This window comes from Ischnura elegans, chromosome 12, assembly GCF_921293095.1.
Source record: "Ischnura elegans chromosome 12, ioIscEleg1.1, whole genome shotgun sequence".
NCBI classification, from domain to species: Eukaryota; Metazoa; Arthropoda; class Insecta; order Odonata; family Coenagrionidae; genus Ischnura; species Ischnura elegans.
In genome coordinates, this window is record NC_060257.1 from 47,938,110 (window position 1) to 47,958,735 (window position 20,626).

Consider the following 20,626-nt stretch of genomic DNA (forward strand, 5'->3'; position numbering starts at 1 on the left):
CAACATTGATTGTAAATTTCAGCCCAACATGTATGAAGTTTATAGTCAATTTAATGAAAACGATGATTTCAGCTTTTGGAAATTAAGTGCTGTGAAGGCCAAGCCATGATAATATGGCTGTTTCAGTAAAAATCAACATTGATTGTAAATTTCAGCCCAACATGTATGGAGTTTATAGTCAATTTAATGAAAACGATGATTTTCCAATGTGTGGAAATTGCAAAAGCAATTACCAGTACATTTTACATACTTGCATACCATCCAAGCACCTTTGAGGGCAATTTATGGCTATTTGCCTGGCTGTAGTTAGATCTTCATCATTCTGTTTCTCTAGCCTTATCTTCAGAGAATTTATGATAAATACATACCTTTGCCTCTCTGTATTTACATATGCAGAAAACAATGCTTTCATCTTTTTATATCCTTAACTGTGAGTTCAATGTTTTTATGGCATGAATTCATCTGCTTGGGAATACATTTTCACTTTAAGAGCTTTGCTACGTCATTCTTTGACGTTGCACCGAGTTCTGTAGAACTTAATGCTGGTAGACAAAAAAATATGCTTCAGAACTTTGTTTAACCTATTTATTTTGTTTTCTGTTGTACATATTTTCATTGTTAATGAGACCAGTCCATCATTCATCGGATGTTTTGCTGTGAGTGAGTTATTTATTGCTCTCCATGTTCATGGAATATTTAGCCAAAATTCCGTAAAGCAAGTATCAATACACTATGGTTCCTTTCACAGCATCATTTGAAAGTTCTACAACTCCATATATAGGCTCCGGAATGTTTTGCAATGCTCTACCCAAGTCAACGCCATTCATGAAGAAGTGGACACTTCCATCGTCTCTCCGCATCACACCCAAACGATCACGTGCCTGGATGAAAAGAATAAGAGGAAGAAGTTGGTTGGAGGAATTGAACTTTAAATAAAACTAGGTAGACAAACTGAGTGAGTGAGGTGAGTCAATGATTAGGTGCATTAATCTTTTTTCACCGATGATATCAGTGTTGAATTTTTGTTAATATTTTAAGGATATATAAGAGGGAGCAGGGTGTTAGGCTACCCCTGCCCGAAAATGAGAATAGGAAAGAAAAAAATGTTCTGTATTCTCTACATGCCAGAATAACTATTACAACTATGCATTGTATTTTGGTACGTTACTAAGTAACTGAGAAATCATCACATGGTAGTTAATGCTGTAAGATACATGAAATAATCAAAATATGCAGTTAATTCCAATAAATGGCCAAAAGTTCCTGGAGTTTTGGTCAAATTTGAATTTGGCCTCAATGACCAAATAATTGACAGCATTTACAATTGTATGCAGCAATGGTGTAATAAGCCTTCTTTTTCTAAGCTTTTTAAATTTTATTTAAATCATTAGAGCTTTAATACCGGGAGGAATTCTGTTATACATTGGTAATGTAGAATAGCTCTTAAGAGAGAGTGATGAGTTACATGAATATTGTTGCAGCTCCGTGTTGTATATGAGTGGATTTTGTTATTCATCAGAAAGAGGGTTAAGTTTGGCAAGTAAGGACAGTTTATTGTGCAGAGTGAGGGGAGTGTGATAATGACATGCTCTTGGAATAAAGATCTACTAGTGTAGTGGAGGGGAGTTGCAGTGTGGTCTTCAGGGCCTGCTTATGTTAGGAAAATGAATTTTTGGCAAGGCTGTCATCAGGCCCATGCTGGGCTGCCAGGACACCAAGACGTATCCCAGTGTTCTCTCCAGCCTGGATATCTTTGGTCCCCTCCTGTTGCGAAACTCACAAAATATACAGTCAGAATTAATCAGTTAACTATCAATATTAATCAGTTAACTTGATTTCAATGATGTCTCATTTTACAGCATATTAAACACCATCTTGAGCAAACAAAATAATAATTTAAATTAATATAATTCAATCTGGTAAGATTCGATTCAATCTCAAGAGCGTACGGATTAAAATTTCAAAATTTAGTTATCGTATTCCACACCCACAGTACCCCTGGTAGTCCTCCCCCTGCATAGTACCCTCTGGCCACGACCATCCACCACCCTAAGAAGGGGTCTAGCACAGGCCTGGCTGTTATGCCCCCAGATCATAATACCATATGATAAATGAGCTTTGATTTTTGCTGTTAATACTAGGTTCAAGGTTTTAAGGGAGATAAGGAAGGCCAATGTCCTTTGGAGGTAGTAACCAGAAGTTGTGTTTTTCTGGACGTTACTTTGCTTGGGAGGACGAGTGCAAGTCCTCATTAACATGTGGGCCTACAAATTTTGAGCAATGGAAAATGTGTAACAGTCATTTATCATGAGTAGGATGCTGGAAGAGAAAGGATTCCTTTTACGGTGAAATTTTAGGAATGGGTTTTTTGCTGGCTAAGGAAAATACCTTTACCTAATTCTGTGTAACAGAATTCATCCTGGAATTAAAGCTATCTCTTATGATTTAAATAAAATTTGAAAAGCTTCTGGCAAAAGAAATCTTATTACAGCATTGCTGCATGTAATTGTAGATACTCTCAAGTATTCCTGTAATGGTGGAATTGAAGGGATGAGGTTTTGTGCTCGTTAATGGTTTGGTCATTTGCTTGACACAAATGAGTCATGTCAGGTATAGAAGCATTGCTCATGTTAACAGGCTGACCTATGTCTTGATTTCAGCAAAAAGAATGTATAATCTGTATACAGGAGCTACTTACTGTATGTAATTGGGTTATAAAGATCATTTACATTAATAATAAAAGTAGAGGACCAAGTATTGAACTCATTATAACTCCCCTACGCACTGGGAGTGGTTTGGAGTAGATAGATTTAGGACAGTATTCACCTACCATAGCATGTATCCCATGTCAAAATATACTGCACCAAAGTGACCTGTGCGTTTGATTGCCATGCCAAGGTATCAGAATTTGCACCGAGGTGTTCCATAGGGAGTTAATCTCAGAGAAGTACGTACATCTTAAGAAACAGCCTAACTGGCCTGATGAAGGAGATGTTGCTAATTTATGGTAATTCACCTATTTTCCTGAATGTTCCTTCGTATCACCATCTTGGATCATTTCATTTCCTCTTGCTCAATAGGGACAAAATTTCCCAGGCTTGACAGTGACAGCCAGTGATTTCCCAAGCTTAATTCTGGCAGAATTTCCCTAAGATTTGTCTTTACTTAAGGGGCTGAAACCTTCAACTACATACATATAACCCAAATCTCTCCTTAAAAATCAAATAGAGTTACACACCAATCCTTACTATTTCAAATGGTAATATGTAATTGCCATTGGACTTGACAAAGATGCTAATATGTACTGCATCTTGATATGTGGTTTGGTGACATGGCGAGTACATTTTGCTTGTCTTCAGTTAAGATGCAATATAATTTTTATGACAAAATAATTTTATGATAACTACAGAATGGGTTTTTATGATAAGAACAATCATATTTTGCAATAAATCAAGGAATAATTTCCAAAAATAATGAAAATCGTTCTTCTTTTAAAGCTCATCACTTTTGAAGTTATGTGCTCACAACTCTAACAATGGAATCAGTTAAATAAGCCAGTGAGAATGGGGAACATACCTGTATTTTATTTAAATCAGGCCCATATTTATGCAGCTCCCTTCCTGATCCATATATGCCACTATTATAGTACATCCATGTTCCATTTCTGAAAATTGATGTGTTTGAAGCATATTGAGATAAGTTTAGGTCAATTGTCGAGAAGTTTACTATGTGGAATTTCATTGTGATGAGAAAGAAACAGCATTTGTAATTTTCCACCCTTATATTTAACTCGACTGGTTTCAATGTTTACCCGCCAATTTCACGGGCTGTCTCACTAAACTATGATAATGACAGCTCTTAAAAATGATGTGTAAAGGTTGAAAAACGTAAGTATAAATATTATTAGTGGCATCAAAACTGAAACTCAGTGTGGAAAATTACTACAGCTGTTTCCTTCTTATTAGATAATTTTAAATAACATTAAATGAGATTATGGCCACATTACTTTGTCAAAAATTTTAAGGTCATAAATTTTTAAAGTAATTCATGTTTTCATACTAGCAAGCTGATGTTATTTATGTGTCATTTACATCTCAATCAATGCTTGAGCAAAACAGGTGGAATTTCAGGTAGTTTGATTAAAAAAATTATTATTTGCATTGTTTGAAACAGGAATAAGATATTTATTGACAGAGATGATGATGGTAACTCATCTGATGAATCTCTGCAGAATCTGTCTGCTGAGGAAGGATATCATTGGTTAAATGTATTTCGGTGACCACAACCAAGGAAGTTTTCATACAAGTTTTCATACAATACACTTCCAATGAATTTCATCCACTGACCCTTTCACCACCAAGTAGTATAGCTCCAATGGGCCTAGTTTTAATAGCAGCGGGAAGTGGTGGAACACCACTGGTGCAGGACACCGCTGGTGGAATGGAAACTCTGCCTGGTGGGAGCCTACCATCCATTTTTTGGTAATACCTCCCAATGGATAAAAACTAATACATAGTTATACTTACTTGAGCAGGTATGCAGCAGGTTTGATTTCCACATCATCTGCTGAGTGAGACATGACACCCATGCCAAAGCAGTTATTTAGCTTATTGACCCTCTTGTCCAGCCTCACCTCAAAAAGCTCGTTATTCCTCAATGGGCGATGGGTGAATAATGAGGCATTTACATTATCATCTAAGCTGTAGAAGTGAAAGATCATTTCATTAAAATCTGTGATTGATACAATGATATGTATCCAAGTCTGAGAGGTGGAAATTGTGCAATAATGGTATCGCATCTGGCATTTAATCTAAATTGCACAATTTCATTGAGAAATGCGGTTAAAAGAACATGCTAGATGCATGAGAAATTTTGAATATGTGCATGACAAAAGCACAACTAAACACCAGCCTTCTATATCTGTATGAAAGGGCTAGTCTTCGGAAATCAAGTCTTCAAAAATAACTCTTCACATTTACATGTATAGATTTTTTTGGAATTCACAGTGGCCAACTCATGACCAATCTAACCTACAACCAAGGCTTTGGAACATATCCTGTATTTAAATACATATGTACCTATACAAATTCTTGAAAATGTTAATACATAGTAGTTTAAATGAAACTTTTTTCATTGGAACTGAATTTAAATAATGAATATAGGGAAGAATATTGATTTCCTTAAGAATATAAACTCTAAATTTAATTTACACTCACTCTAATCGCTGTGCTGAACGTCTACCATTCAAGAGAACAACATTTATTCCATGTCGTGGATGAAACAACAATCGATCATCATTTTTGCAAAGCTCCTTCCCACTGTCTGGACCTTCTGTATGAGAAAATTGTCATGAAATAAGTGCAATTTAATTGTTGATATCATAAGCAAGCCAAATGCTTGGTGGAATACGGGGACAGATCCAGGATTTTTTCTGGGAGGGGGGGGGGGAGGCTGACAGGTCTTCCCATATTTGAGATTAAAAACAAAATACAACAATAACTGAAGAAAATATTCTCTTTATTTTGATATGAAAGGTATTAATGTTAAATTAAATGATTGAGGCTCCGTAATGCACAAAATGAAGTGAACATAATGTTAACTGTATCAAAAATCTTGTCTATTTTTTAAGCGTCTGGAGGAAGGGCACATGTCCCCGTGCCCCACCCCTCCTAAATCTGCCTATGGTGACATAAATAAATGTTATTTTTGGAGCTATTTCCCTATCCTTGCTCACAACTAAAGAATATTTGAGTGTGTTCTTTGGGATCCTTTCCATAACCCATGTAAATGAGGGCATGGGTAACTTTTCCCCATCTTGGCAGCCTTAATGGAACTACATTACAAAAAAATGAAAATTGCCAGCTCAATGTTTTTTTTTTTTGATTTTTAATAATACTACCCCAGTTTCACTTCTCTTCAGTCATTCTCTAGGTCAGTGTTATTAAAATAAAAAAATAAATAAAAAGTCAATTCCCAGATCAGTGTTATTAAAAGTCCTTGAATCATCACTAAGTTTATTATATTCATGAAGATTCACATCACACTTGCCTGACACTAAGGAAGATTATCCATACATTAATTGACCCCCTCATAGGATTATCGAGTATCACTTCCCAAGTTATTCCCTTTAAACACTTTTGCCCTTATTTAGTCTCACTTTCCTACTCTTCCCCGCCTCAAAGCATGATTGCTCAAAGGACCAATAATTTAGGCGATTTTTGGACTCCCTGCCTAGTGAGGTATCAAGAGATTTGGTTCACCCCCCCTATCTGTAATCTCATGTGAGATTGTTCAAAATGCATGTTTTCAGTGTAAATATGTTTATCTATGCTTCATTGCATTGTATTAATTGAAAAAAGCAATTTGTTTAATTATTTTTATTTAATATTTGTTAAGACTGGCACTTAACCCTTTCGAGACGGTGGAGTTGTTGCCTTAGCATGACTGCTGTACTGAGCCCCGAGAGATTCTTCTGACCTCTCTGTATGGAAACTTTTTGGGGGACATTTGTTAAGAAGGGTGTTGTGGATAATCACACACTCTCAGCACCAACCTTTTTTGACCCTTCCTTGCGGGAATCCGCATTATCTCGGACTCCGAGGGTAGTTGGGTTCCCTCCTTTATAACCCTACCAGCAGCATTGGTTTGTGATTAATCATGCATTGTTTATATGAATTATTGATATGGATAATTGTTGCTTGAATATAAATTGCAGACTTCGAATTGAATTCCTCGTTTTGTTCTGAGAAATGTCAAATTCTGAACGAAGCTCTCCCATTAATGTTAACCTATTTAATGCAGCAACAATTTCAATGTTTATACTGAAATCAAGATATAAGTTAATATTTATCGTAGCATTTTGTTTAAAAATTGTAAACCCTGCTCAAAAGACAAAGAAATTCATTTCTTAGCTTATATTTTTTGAGAAAGAAACAAGTATTTATTTTGCAGAATGACTGGATAAACAATTGTATGACCGCGATCCCTTACCACTAAGAGGGGTAATATAAGACGAGGGGTCCGCGTACCTGCTCCCGGATTTAGAGGGTAAAGCCTGACAGGGGCGCAGCTACAAATTAAGTCTAGGGGGTTTCAGGCGCAACTAATACTGGGGTGCTTGGGGTATTGCATACCCACCAGGGTTAGCGGGAGGTGCGGAGGCCATCCGCCGGAAAAAATTAAGATAGATGGTTCAAAATGGTGATTTTTACAGCCTTCTGAGGGATATTTTATAAATCCTCACACTATTATTTAAACAATATTAATCCAATTAAGTAAAATAGATTTAACTTAAAAATTTCTGTGAGCTCTGGGGGGGTTTTATCCCCTAAAACCCCCTCCTCGCTGCACCGCTGAAGCCTCAGACCCGCAGTGTTGGGCCCCGAAACAAAGACATCGCTCACCCGTGACCATCATAAAAGGGTGAGAGCTAGGAAACACATATATTCGGCATTTGTTCACCTGCATAGGAAAATCTCAGATGAAAATTTGAAGCTTTCGTCTCCCGGGTCAAGAAACATCTAAACGCATATTTTTGTCTTTAGGAGGGGAGAGGTTAAGATTACTAAGATTGAAATATGCAATGTGTCATGCAGAAAAAAATTACGTGATACCTGCCAAGGCGTCCCCTCTCCCCCATGTGAGATTGGGTGCGAATAAGCTTGGCCCCTTCCCCCTCCCAAAATACCTAACGTAACTAATGGATGCCCCCAAAACAAAATAATTTTTAAAAACTGGTTTTCCAAAGGAGTAGGTGCAAAAGTTGCCCAGAAAGCATTTGATGCAGTAACTGAAGTAAAAATTACTGAGAAAATTTTCAAGAATGGAATGTCTATTCTGATTATAGTCATTTGTTTACCTCCTTCAAGACAGATAATCGAAATTATACAATATTTGTTGTTTATGTGTGGTCCTAGTTAAAACATTGTGCTAAAGGAAAGCTTATAATATGCTTTTGAATCAAATCATGCCTAATTAGTATCTATTTTCCACTAAATTTACATGTTTCGATGCCTAAAAGTCAGAAATATTTGAATTTAGTGCTCGCTTTCAAAACTTAACAAGTTAAATGACCTCTGGATGCTCAGTCAATTTTAGACCTGAGTAATTCAAGAAATTTCTCCTTCTCTAATTAGTTACTTCTTGAACCGAATTCAAAAGTTAATTATTCTGAATCAGCCTAAATATTTTAATTTAGTTTTCTTCACCGTGTGTCCACATAATTCTAGAGGTAGATTATTACATACATCAGTGGATTTCAATGGGGCTTTGAAAATGCATGATTACATATAATGTAACCTTCTTAACTCACTATAAGTAGTGGCACTAAAGTTGTCAAAACTTTGATTGGTGTTTTTTTCTTCAAGTTTTTTTTGTGCTCAAAAGAGATTGGTAGAGGAAATGGACCACAGCTTTGGTATTAATCTACTGTTTATCTTTCCACAATTGTAGAATAGACCACAATTGTATAAAGCCTGGAGTTATGTTTTGTAATCTTTATTTCAGTTTTGGAAATAATCAAGGTTGAACTGACTTTATTATTGTAGTTAACAAAAATTTTGTGCTCGGTGATTAAAAATTGGGGATATGTACCATTTCATTTAACAAGAATGAGAGGAATGTTCACCAACTCTGTCTAACAGGTGGATTTAGGGTAGGTCACAGGGGAACGTTCCCCTCTCAGATGCTTCATTATAATTATACAAGATAGACAAGATTTTAAATATGGTTATCATTCCGTCAGTTTTGTTTTGTATTGGGGAGCCTCAATCGTTTAATTACATAATGATGTAATTTCATGCTAAAATAAAGAGAATATTTTGGACAGTAGGCAATTGTCGTACATTGTTTTTAATCTCTAACATGAGAAGACCATTCATCCATCAGTCCCTTATGCTCCCCCCAGAAAAAAATCCTTGATCCACCCTTGCTGTCTATTGTGCTTTTGTATGATCATTGTCATCTCACCTCTTACAACTACCTGTAAATGTGTTGTCGTCTTCCCATTGCACTCATTGCTTCCTTGCAATGCTTCCAGCTCTAGCAGCCCTGTTGACTTTCCCATGTCCACTTTTCGGGCAGCAAATGTCCTGTACCATTCTCCACTGCTGTGGTTCAATCTGCGATTCACGGAGAGAGTGAACATATTGCCCACTCTATCTGTGTCACCACAAGTGCCTTCTGGTTGTGCCCCACACGGAAGCAGCATGGGTGAGCTCAGCAAAATCATGAGTGTCATGATTGTTGAAAACCTTAAGAAATGCAAAACATTACCATTCTTTTAGCTTTGTAGTTAGCAAAAAATTATTCTTTGACTCATAAATTATTCTTTGACTAACCATCAGCATGAATGGTTTGAGGGGTGAGATTGTTAAAGTGATTCATTTTTGAAATAAAAGAATTTGTAAATTTCACATAAATGACTTTAATACATTATGGTCCACTCATGTAAAAGTACGTGTTTCTGCATCCAGCAGTCCAGTCGCATATTTTTATGTGTTTCTGCATTGTCGTTAATGACTCTGCTCTATGGAATAATTTTGTACTGTTTGGACCAATTTCTTATTTTTCAAAAAAAATAAATAAAAAAATGTATGTTTATAGCAAAAACGTGAATTAAAAAAAAAGATTAATTCTCGAGTTGTGTGAGTTTAATTTTATACTCTACCATCCCTGAAAAAATGTTAAAAATTGCCGGTCTCAAGGGCTTGTCAAATGTATAGGGCAAGGAAACAAGGAGTATTTATACAACCAGTTTCATCACTGTGTAACATCAACTAATATGATGCAGGAAAATATACCTATTTTTAATTTTTCCTCTTTTGGTACTTCAAGGTATTGCACAGTGATGGAACAGGTCTAGTTTGAGGTTATTATGTGAAAAATTTTCAAATGGCATTATTTTATTAGACACCTGGGAATTCCCAAGTTTCAATAAATTTTTCCCGTATGCTATGGAAAACAGGAGAAATTGAGAATTTGGGATGATTGCATTCATACATATATGAAAACACAAAATAGTGGAAGTAGGAGATCCATAGTTCAATTTCCACTTGAGGTTAAATTCTTTTCCCGGCGTTTTTTGCCATCATTGCATCTCTGCACCACCCTAGGGTCTATAGGCTTCACTGTCATGTGTTTGTGTTCTATCTCTTTGTTTCACCCTGTTTTTGTATTTGTTTTTTATGTGATTATGGTAACCTAATTTATTGAGCATTTTATGAAAATATATTATACTCAATTACTCTGTTATTTTCTTGACGCATATTCATTGTCAGGCCTACGCCTATGGCATAAGCCCCTTCTCCCTTTTTTGGTCAAAATTAAAAAAATTGATTCTTGATTGTTATTATGGTTTTATGATTTAAAAATGCATTTTAAGCTATAATTTGGCCAAGTTTTTTTTACTATTTAATGACCATTTGTCATCAATTCCTGAATAGATCAAAGTTCTAACTCTAGTTTGTGATAAGAAAAGCTCATCATAAAGTGTTCCAAGTTCTTTGAGCGATGGAATAGCGGAAGCAGCCGCTTCTTTGTGACAAATTTCCAAGAGCAGAACCCAATCGGGAAATTACATATAGTTTTTTTCCGCTAAGTGGGATAAAAAGCCGTCTGTACAGGTCACGTATCGGTGGTCGTTTACCCCTTACTTTCGTGAAGGTATGCAATTTTACGGACACTGGAAACGATTTTGTGAATTTGCCCTCTCCATTGAACTAATCCTGAGCATTTATCCTTTTTAATTGTCTCTCTTACCACCGCTCAAGTTACTAACGGAGGTTTCCGTGCCTGGAGGCTGAAGAATATGCGTATGTAAAATTTAATATGATCTCAAAATATCTTAAGTATATAATTTTTCATAATTAGAATGTATATTAATTTTAGTATCTACTATAAAACCTCCATTTACAATAAAACCCACTTCCGACCATTCACTCACTCACACAAATGTATGGGGCAAACGAGACGAGAAGCGACAAAAAGTCATAGAATCGACCCCTCTAAAATCGTCTGGAACCTTAGGAAATTTTTTCGAAACACTATATTTTCTTTCTATGACAGTGTAACCAACAGCCTCTACTTTTTCGGAGTATTAGGGGTCGAAAAATCAATTTTTCAAAAATATCATTTTTCGAATATAGACCACGATATATGCCTGGAAACCAATTTTCTGACCGATCGGAACACTGAAAGTTTTGCCCAAATCGTGCAATTCCACTTTTATTTTTTAAATATTATCTCAAGAACTGAGGGAGATACGGTGTTGCGTCATAGGGTTAAAAAAATGTTATTTACCCTTTGGCCTTTCCCAATGGGTTTGGGGGAGCGGCGCGGCGAAGCCCCCTCAGCGAGCTAAAGCGAATCTTTTCTTAATGGTGGTTTTACTAACAGATAACACAACGATAATATATTACAATCATGGACGCAGACTTACCAAAAATATAGGGGGGGGGGGCAAACCGGGGATCTCTCCCTGAGAAATTTTATAAGTAGTGAATTTTAAGTTTTTTAAGCACTTTAGAAGAGTCGTATGATCAACATTAGAACCCCTATAACTCGAATCTCGATATCTAGACACTCCGGGGAAAATCGACAAGCCTGAAACATTTTTTCCTCACACCCATAACGAAATTTTGAGCCCCTCATGCCCCATGGAGTCGGCGCCACTGATTACAATTCTCAAATAGCCTTTATTTACAACATTCCAGTATTACGTACGCATATTTACGGATTGCCTCGTGGGTATGGGTCATCCACTTAAGTGGCGTAAGGTGCGCTGGTCTTGATTGGCCGGAAGGAACTATATATTATGTTAATTTACGAATTATTATATATTTACCGGTCGGTGGGACCCACTTGAATTTTTTTCATGATTTTCCTCGAGTCATACGCTGCCTTTCATGGGAGAGGGGAGGAATGCTGAGTTCCTTTGCGACCTCTCCCTAAGGTTTTGCCCACAATTTTCGAAATACTCGCTTCGCCTCAGTGACCGTGTTCCGACAAAAACCTGGAGACATGCATGAATTGCTCCCGAAATCCGCATATACACTACTTCTAACTCTACCGTTATTTATAGCCTTGAGGCCTGTTTGATAGGTAAATTTATCTCATACGAGTTAATATCTAAACCCATGAAGATTGAACGCGAGAATGAATGCCAAAATGCATCGTGTAACCACCCAACTTGTGCGAACGCACGAGCAGGAAATGGAGCTTATTCTGATTTGGTTCGTGCATTTGTACATTCTCCCTTACGGTCCACAGAAATCGTTCATGGAAACAGACATTAACCCTTAAAGCTTCGAAATTACTCAACGAGATCTTTTTAGGAAAACTGAAGTGCTGAGAATTTGAATGAATTGCACTTACATGTTAGAGAGCCGATTTGACGAAGCACCTTTCCTTGCACTTAGACGAAGAAGCTTGCTTTCTTTCCTCTGCCCTCGTGAAATAGACAGCTGTGGGTAAATCCTTTTCTCCGATTTATATTGCCCATTTTATCATACGTAATATCGCCATCCTTGACGTCAATGAGCTAAGATCTCCGTCATTTTATGGTTGCTTTTTTCATATTCTTTTATGTTCTGGGGGAAGAGTTTTATGGCTGTTGCTCAGTTTTTATCTTACCAATACACCCTTTACCCCTACCTAAAGCCATGGGTCACGTATTTTTAAATATTTTAGATGACTCTAAAACCTTACGTGGCATTAAGTTGAGTAAATTATGTTTTCCTTTTCTATCGACCCTCTCGAACAGCGTCATTGCTCTCTTTTTGATTATCCCGCTATACAATTAAATATGCTTCACATGCTTAACTCAATATTTTACTGTATTTGAAACCTAATTGCTAAAAACCAAATAGCTTAAGATATTATTCTACGGTAACTCTTTGTGGGTGTGCGTAATGATTAACCCTTCACCTGCAGGAAACGTTCATGTAAGACTGATGACTGCGGGAAAAACGTACTTCAACGTTTTAAGTATCTCGTCTTACCCGCTCTTCCAGGACCTTTTTATATCTTCAAGGCCCATTCTCTTTCTTCGGAGAATAGGAAAATTGGTTACCCTCCTTACTAATTCAAGCAAGTTCATCCATCGGTTGTTAGCGGAAGCATCCCAATCTCTTGAGATATTAACGTGTCATTTCATATTCTCTCTATGCGCTCTCGTGACTGGATGCGAGAACTTCGATGCAAAAAGAGCTTAAACCAATGCGGATAAATATCAATCGATTTCCTTGGTGCTTAGAATAAAACGTAACCTTAAAATGAGTCATATGTATCATTTTATACCCTGCTCCAATCGAATTCTGAAAAATTCCAAAAAAATGTAAAATAACAAATGCATTTTCAGAATAGTCGTTTTCACGAATACAAAATATTCGCTGTGAAATTTAACGGAAAAGAGTCAACTTACTACATTGTTTAATGGTTTGCTTTTTATAATTTATTCGTAAAATTTGAAAATCAAACAAATGAATATTTTCATCCTTTATTATTTAAACATTTTATCTTCGAACAATTAAAATTGAAATAGTTTTACTATCGTTCCTAATTTTTTTACTCATCATATAGCATCATGCGCATTTTGTTAAAAAATGGGAAGGAAATCTTCTCTCCTATTCGAAAATTAAATTTTCTATTTAAGATAGAAAAAAAAAATCTCCCCGTTCGAATCTTTTTACGAAGAGAATTCGCATTTTCCATGGCTCTACCACTTATAATGAATTTTTAAATCCTCTAGTTACTTCGACGGCAAGAAATGTATCTGAAAAGATAATTGGCCAAAACTTTACTGTTGAAAGTTTAGATTTAAAACTAGTTCGTAGGATTAAAAAACTAATACATAATTTTAAAAAGTCAGCTCGCCAAAAGAATATTCGTTGTGGAAACTCACGTTTATATATTCTATCGCTCTCTATGTTTATTTTTATAAAGTTGCCCAGGATTCATCATTTTTGAATTTGTATCATAAATACCTACGGAAATAATCGCCAAAAATATTTAAGTTATCCTAAATTGTAGAGATATTTGAAATATTCAAAGAAAAATGTTGTAAGCTAAGGAAGTTTTTATGAGCCAAGGTATCGTTTTTTATAATGATAATATCATTTTCAATTAAGAAAGAAGAACTTTGTACTTTCACATTAATTCACATTAATTTAATTATGAATCGCTTTCACATAGTTACGCCTCAAACAATTAATTTTATCATTTTCAATGATTATTTTTAATATTTGAGTTGGCGGTGAGCTGGGATTTTAATTTTATCACGAGATTCAATTTTTCTTCATCTAAAGGCCGTGTTACACGGAACACGTACTTGCACAATCTGACGTGTGAACGAAGGCGCAGTAAAAATTGCATCGTACAAAGCGGTAAATTGCTGGAACACATGCGAGAATGCGTGGACGTGAGATGAAAAAATAGCCCGTGTTCTAATTTCGTTCATGAATTCGCGCAATTCCACGCCATTTTAGAAATTAATGCAGAACTCTAACATAAGCTGCGCAATTTTGTGCCCTGTGTAAAACGGCCGAACGACGGAAACAATTTAACCGATCGCCTAGGAATTAGGCACCTGGAATGAATGCACGTATTGCGTACTATATAAACCTTCAGCATGTATTAGTAGAATTTGAAATGTATAGGGAAATACCAAATGTATGCAACCGCACATATATAGAAAAGACTGCAGTTTTCGGCGAAGTAAATTATTGGTATATCTTGAGGAAATGTTCATGCTTTGATGAAATTTTTTAGATGTCCTGTCCCTCCTTCGTAATTTATTTCATGTGCGTAGCAAATTTTTGCAGCAATTTTACCCTTTCAACTTACTGACGGCTCGGAAATCTTGTAGACTATATTTAATATATGAATAACCAAACAAAAAGCCAAGATTCAGAAAATTTATTCACGTCTTAATTTTTTAACTTTGATAATATTAATAATTATTTAATAACTTAATATTCTTAATTTGGAATTCAACACAGATGATTGGTGTTTGTTCATCGATTCCTCCAAGGTTACTTTAAAGGTTGATCACTTTCATAATAGCAATGAGCTCCTCGCAATACTATAATAATCATAAAACTGACAAAAAAGAATATTACAAGGATATCTAGTTACTTTTAGAAAAAATCTCTACGAAAAATTTAAGTGGAAAATTTGTCACAGATTAGGAAATGCTGAAGAATCCGGAATTTCAACAGCAATTGCTTTCAACGGTAAAAAGAGCGTGAAACGCATTCAATGTATGTATAAATGTATTTGAACATTATACAGGAACATTATAACATTATATATGAACAGGAAATAGCATTACTAAAAATATCGCGCTTTGGTGGCTAATATAATTCATTCGCACAAAAAATAGGCTGCAATATGAATTTTAAAATTCACTTTCTCGACTCACTTTTTGAGTTTTTCCGCCAGACCTCGGCGCTGTTAGTGATGAACACTGAGCGTTTTCACCAGGATATTTTACTCTTGGAAAAATGGCACCATGCTTAGTTCAGCAACATGTTATCAGAATACTGATGACACTGAATATGGACTTACCAGGTGCTAAATGTGAGAGAAAATCCTAAGAAAGTACCCATTTGTTTCACATTTTTTTAAAATCCCGATTTATTAGCTGAAACGTCCTTGAACCATTATTTAATCCGGCTGCCGTAAGAAAACCTGCCGTAATAGAAAACAACTGGGCCCAGATTCGGAATCAGCACGAAAAACACCTCTAGGATCACTCACATGTAGGGCAGAAAAAAAAGTTTTTCTTGTTGACCAGTGTAATCAAGGTAATCCTAATAAATAAAAATAAAACCATTCACATCACCGCTAAAACTATTCTACTTAACAGTATTCTACCGATTAAGGTAGGTTTCCATTGAGTACCAAAGAAGTGATCTGGGAGCCTCCCCTTTTCTTTCCAGCACTGCCTTCTTCAATTCACTGTAAGGCCTACTCCCTTTCAATCCATCTAAAAGTCAAGCCACTTACATCAACTAGTCGGAAACATAGTAAGAAAAAAACAGGGGCGATATGATAAGAAAACATTACATACATCAAATCAAATGGGAAAGGCACACACGGAATGATATCATAAAAAAAACAAGCAAATCCCGAGAATTGAATAATTAGGACGCAACTGACATCACAGAGGTTATTTATGAACTATAAACATATCCAAAAAGGCTGTCCTTAATTAAATAAAAATTCAATCAACGTTTAAGGAAGAAAATTCCCTCTTCGCACCTGAGGGAGATGAAGTGCAAGTCAGCACGTTTGAGCTCCACTCCAACCCATTGTATTCTGCTAAAAAAATGGCAATTCATAATCTCCAAAAACCATGCATGCCACCTAGTACACAGACAAAAATATACCTCTTTCAAAAAAATTTAGCAACATACTAACGTCATAATACAGCAATGAACTGAGCTTCATCATCGCATCACATACACATTTATTCAAATTAAAATCCTTGGATATAATCACACAGCATGCCACAGTTTTTACTTAATCCGCCAATCCATTTATTTATTATAGTATTCTACTGATTAAGGTAGGTTTCCATGGAGTACCAAAGAAGTGATCTGGGAGCCTCCCTTTCTTTCCAGCACTGACTTCTTCAATTCACTGTAAGGCCTACTTCCTTTCAGTCCATCTAAAAATTCTATTCTCTTCCTTCCCCTCCCTCGTTTACTGCCTCATTCTACCCTCAAACACCGTTTTCAACATCCCCTCCCCGCTAAGTACTCGTTCCATCTAAACCTTCTGTCTCTTCCGTATCTCATCTAAAAGTTGCCTCTCCTCACCCATCATGTCCACTTCGTCGTTCTTCCTCCTCTCTGTCCATTTCACCTTCTCCATTCTGCTCCATACCCATATCTCAAATGCCTCCAACCTTATCTCGTCCTCCTTCCTTAGTGTCCACATTTCCGCACCCTAAAGAGCTATCCTCCGGATCAAACTCTTCACTAACCTTTCACTAAAACCATCAATTATATATAATTATATCATTAATTCTGTACTCCAAATGATACTTTGTCGTGGAATTTCATGTATCTGCGTCCCCTCTATTTTTCAGAATAAAAGGTATCTTTTAATTTTATATAATGGGATGCGTGACTTATTTTTAGAGCAGAGCTAGGGTCAATTCATTTTTCTCTCAAAAAGTAAGTAATTTAAATCCAAAAATGTATTCTTTATCTTAGCATGTGGAAATCTGAAAGCCGAATTTTTAACCATGTACTTTGCATCATCCAAAGGGTCCTTTGGAATTGCTTTTATTGTTGTTTACCTGATAGTGTATGAATAAATTCTCTCAAATGTAATATTGGTGTGAATATAAATGTACTAAGCTTACTTAATTCCCTTGCAGGTTTCATCACAATGGTTATTTCTTCTCGGTGAATGGGAAATGTTGTGATAGCTCTGAATAAGGCTTCCAGTAGTTCTCTTCGTTCAATAGTAGTTTCATTTTCTGCTGAGTAATACCATAGAGTAAGTATATACTTACGTAAGAATATACTTACTCTATGGTAATACATTAGTATATACGATAATAATATTTTAAAGTAATTTTACTAAGAAAATAATGTACATTGATTATTATTTGTAAGCATTTATTTTCCTTTGGTGGTGGAGATAATTTTTCCCGTTATAACTACATATTTTGTACCGTAAGAGAAAAATGAAAATTGGAAAGAAATTTAATTTTTATTTTATCGAGTACACTTTGTTTTTATCATTTTTATCTCCATACATTTTCATTTATAACCTTCACCTCATTAGTTAATTAAAAGAAGACATACTCCCTATTCCTTCTTTTCTCCGATCTCCACCAAATATCCGGAACACTTTACTTTTAGAGCTCTGGGTTAAAACATATTTATTTCTCAAGAATGCGGCTAATCTGCATTTGTAATAATAAATGCAATTGCTGTAAAACTTAGGTTGATATACAGTATTAACCGTTCTTCTACTGTCTTTGGTTGTGAATTTATTTGTTTGTAATGGGCCACGCGTTTAAATTTCGCATTGGCCGCCATGCAATAGTTTATAGCTCTCCTACGCTCGGCGATAAATTTGTTTGCCATCCTGGCCATATATCACAGCAAGCCAATAAGCTCTCATTTTCATACAGCTGAAAATTTAACAAAAATTATCATCTCGGAGGAAATATTTCACGCCGAGAATTAGTGCCATATTTTTTATCGAAGCTCCGTGACAAGTATGAAGGTAGCTACGATTCATGGGCTCTCATAATTGAGCACCTCAGTCAAGCATTATTAATCAAGTGAATGCTTCAAAATATTCCAATTAATCCATGTGACGTAGACTGCGAGTTTCCCCTCGCCATACGATTCCACTGCCTGGAATAGCGAGCTGGGTCTTGCGGAGGACGCGCGGCCGAGCGCCGTGAATGAACAAACTTCTACGCCTCTTCGACTTCATTATAAACAGATGCTTTGTCGTAATATACTTACAGAGACAATTAATTTCGTCTTTGAACTGTGGTTTTACGATAAGTATGAAGGAAGTTACGGATATTCAGTTCAAGTAATTCCTCATATCAGTCAAACCTCAGTTATATACAAAGTTAATTCGTTAAAAATGCGATTGATATTCTAATTTAACTAAATATTTTAATAAAAATGATATGAGCGTTAAAACATGTTATTATTATTTTCACTGTCCGTAGTTGTGAAGTTATTTGGCTATAATTTGCACCAAACGTTTAAAGATAGTACTCGGCGTCCTAGAAATTTCTTTGGTTTCTTTTACGCGCGGCAATTACTTAAATAAGTCATCTTGGCAGTGCAAAACAGCACGCACATGCTCCTAATGTTATGCATCTAAGAATAAAATATTAATTCTCTCGTAGACGCAATCCCACATGTTTTTTCAAGAGCTTTTCTACGCGCGGCGATTACATTGGTCGCCAGTCATCTTGTCCGTGTTCTTGGTCGTGCACATCGGCATACCCATGTATTCTTATAATTTAATGCATCTATAGATCAAACATTTATCTTCTCCCAGACATAAGCTAACGTCGAGAATTTTGACCTTGTTTTTAACTGATGTTCGGGGATAATAATGAAGAAAGTTACGATTTCTGACCTCTGATGATTGATCAGCTCCGTCAAATCTCAATAGTCAAGTATATCGAGAGCCCCTTAAAAAATCTGATCACCCCTTAGTCCATGTGATTCAAATGCCTGTAAGTGCGAGTTAGGTCTCGTGGACGGCGCGCGGCCGAGCGCCGTGGATTAACTAATTCCTACGCCTCTTCGACTTCATTACATACAAGTGCATAGTTGTAATATCCTCACAGAGACAATGAATTACGTCTTGGAATTGTGGTTTTACGACCATTATGAAGGAAGTTACGCTTATTCAGTTCAAGAATACCTCATATCAGTCAAACCTCAATTATATCTAAAAGTAATTCATTATAAATGTGATTGATATTCTTTCCTGCACTAAATATTCCTTTTTTTCTTTGAAATAGTTCTGTTCGCTTGCCCTAAAGACCCCTATCAAATATATAATTAAAAATCGCAAATGTCTTTAAGGAAATATAATATTTTTTCAAGCAAACAATTTTAAAAACTGTTACGATTTCCTTAAAATGCTGATTTCATTCACCTTTTCCAATGGAAGAAAATAATTTATTTCGATGATTTCAATAATTTATTTTCTTTCATCTGTTCAACGGCCTTAGATCGTTCAATCACATACAGCTTTTTCATGCTTAAACCTTACCTACAACTTGAACAACCATGGCATCCCCCCCCCCCCTAGTTTTGATCCTGGGTACGCCCTTGATGGTGCACACTATCCGAAGTCTTCTATGCAACACAACGTAGAAACCCTGTTCCCCTCCGTCCATGTGACACACTTGCCTTCAAGGGCTAGCGAGCATGGTCACGCGGAGGAAGCTCGCCCCAGCGCCCTGAATTTACCAAATGTTACGCCTCTTTGAATTCATAATTTACAGTTCCATAATCATACTTTTCTCGCCAAGACTAAGAAACACGTCTTTGAATTGATGTCCTACGGTAAATATTAAGGAAGTTAAGTTTTACGAACTCAAATCATTCCTTATCTCACACCATCAGACTTTAACCACATCGATATATATGGTACTGTGAATATGGTTTGTATGTGTATACATACGAAAAGGTTCGCCCGTCGAGGGGCTACACGCATGGAGCAAGTTGCACCGTAAAAGAAACATAGGGAAAAGAAAATATTTGGAGGGATTTGGAAAGTAAATTAAGAATAAAAATTCTCCAAAATAAGTAATTTTACCGACCTACAGCAGTGTATGAATATATTAATGTTAACTTTTTTCCAAAAGTGTAATAAACCATTTAATGGTGTGCTAGTTTTGAGGAGGATTAGAACCGCTGACTAAATGAAAATACCTATAAGAAAATCGCGCAAGCTTTGAAGCTATGTGGACGTAAGAAATAAAAATTTTATTCTATTGTCAGTAAACAAAATTCGTGTTGCTGGACAAGAACATATATCGTCCCCGTCATCAGGATTATATTTTATCCGTCAGTAGTTAAGTTTTTGCTGAAGTGATGGTCTTTTTAATTAATTTATCTGA

General features: G+C 36.0%; 1 protein-coding gene across 1 annotated transcript; it reads right to left on the reverse strand.

Annotated features, from left to right (window-relative positions):
• Positions 1-581: 581 nt before the first annotated feature.
• On the reverse strand, positions 582-12,443 carry LOC124169377 (neuralized-like protein 4). Its single transcript, XM_046547966.1, has 6 exons — positions 12,373-12,443; positions 8,968-9,251; positions 5,217-5,331; positions 4,527-4,700; positions 3,577-3,664; positions 582-881 (listed from the first exon to the last, which is right to left on the reverse strand). Coding segments are annotated over exons 1-6 (822 nt in total). The 5' UTR covers positions 12,375-12,443; the 3' UTR covers positions 582-722.
• Between the last annotated feature and the right edge of the window lie 8,183 nt (positions 12,444-20,626).

What these genes read in the sequence shown, in the direction of transcription:
- LOC124169377 (XM_046547966.1), bottom strand. An exon ending in CCTGCTGCATACCTGCTCAA is followed by an intron (nt 3,665 to 4,526) that starts GTAAGTATAACT and finishes ATCAATTTTCAG; the next exon opens with AAATGGAACATGGATGTACT. An exon ending in CTGATTTAAATAAAATACAG is followed by an intron (nt 882 to 3,576) that starts GTATGTTCCCCA and finishes CTTTTCATCCAG; the next exon opens with GCACGTGATCGTTTGGGTGT.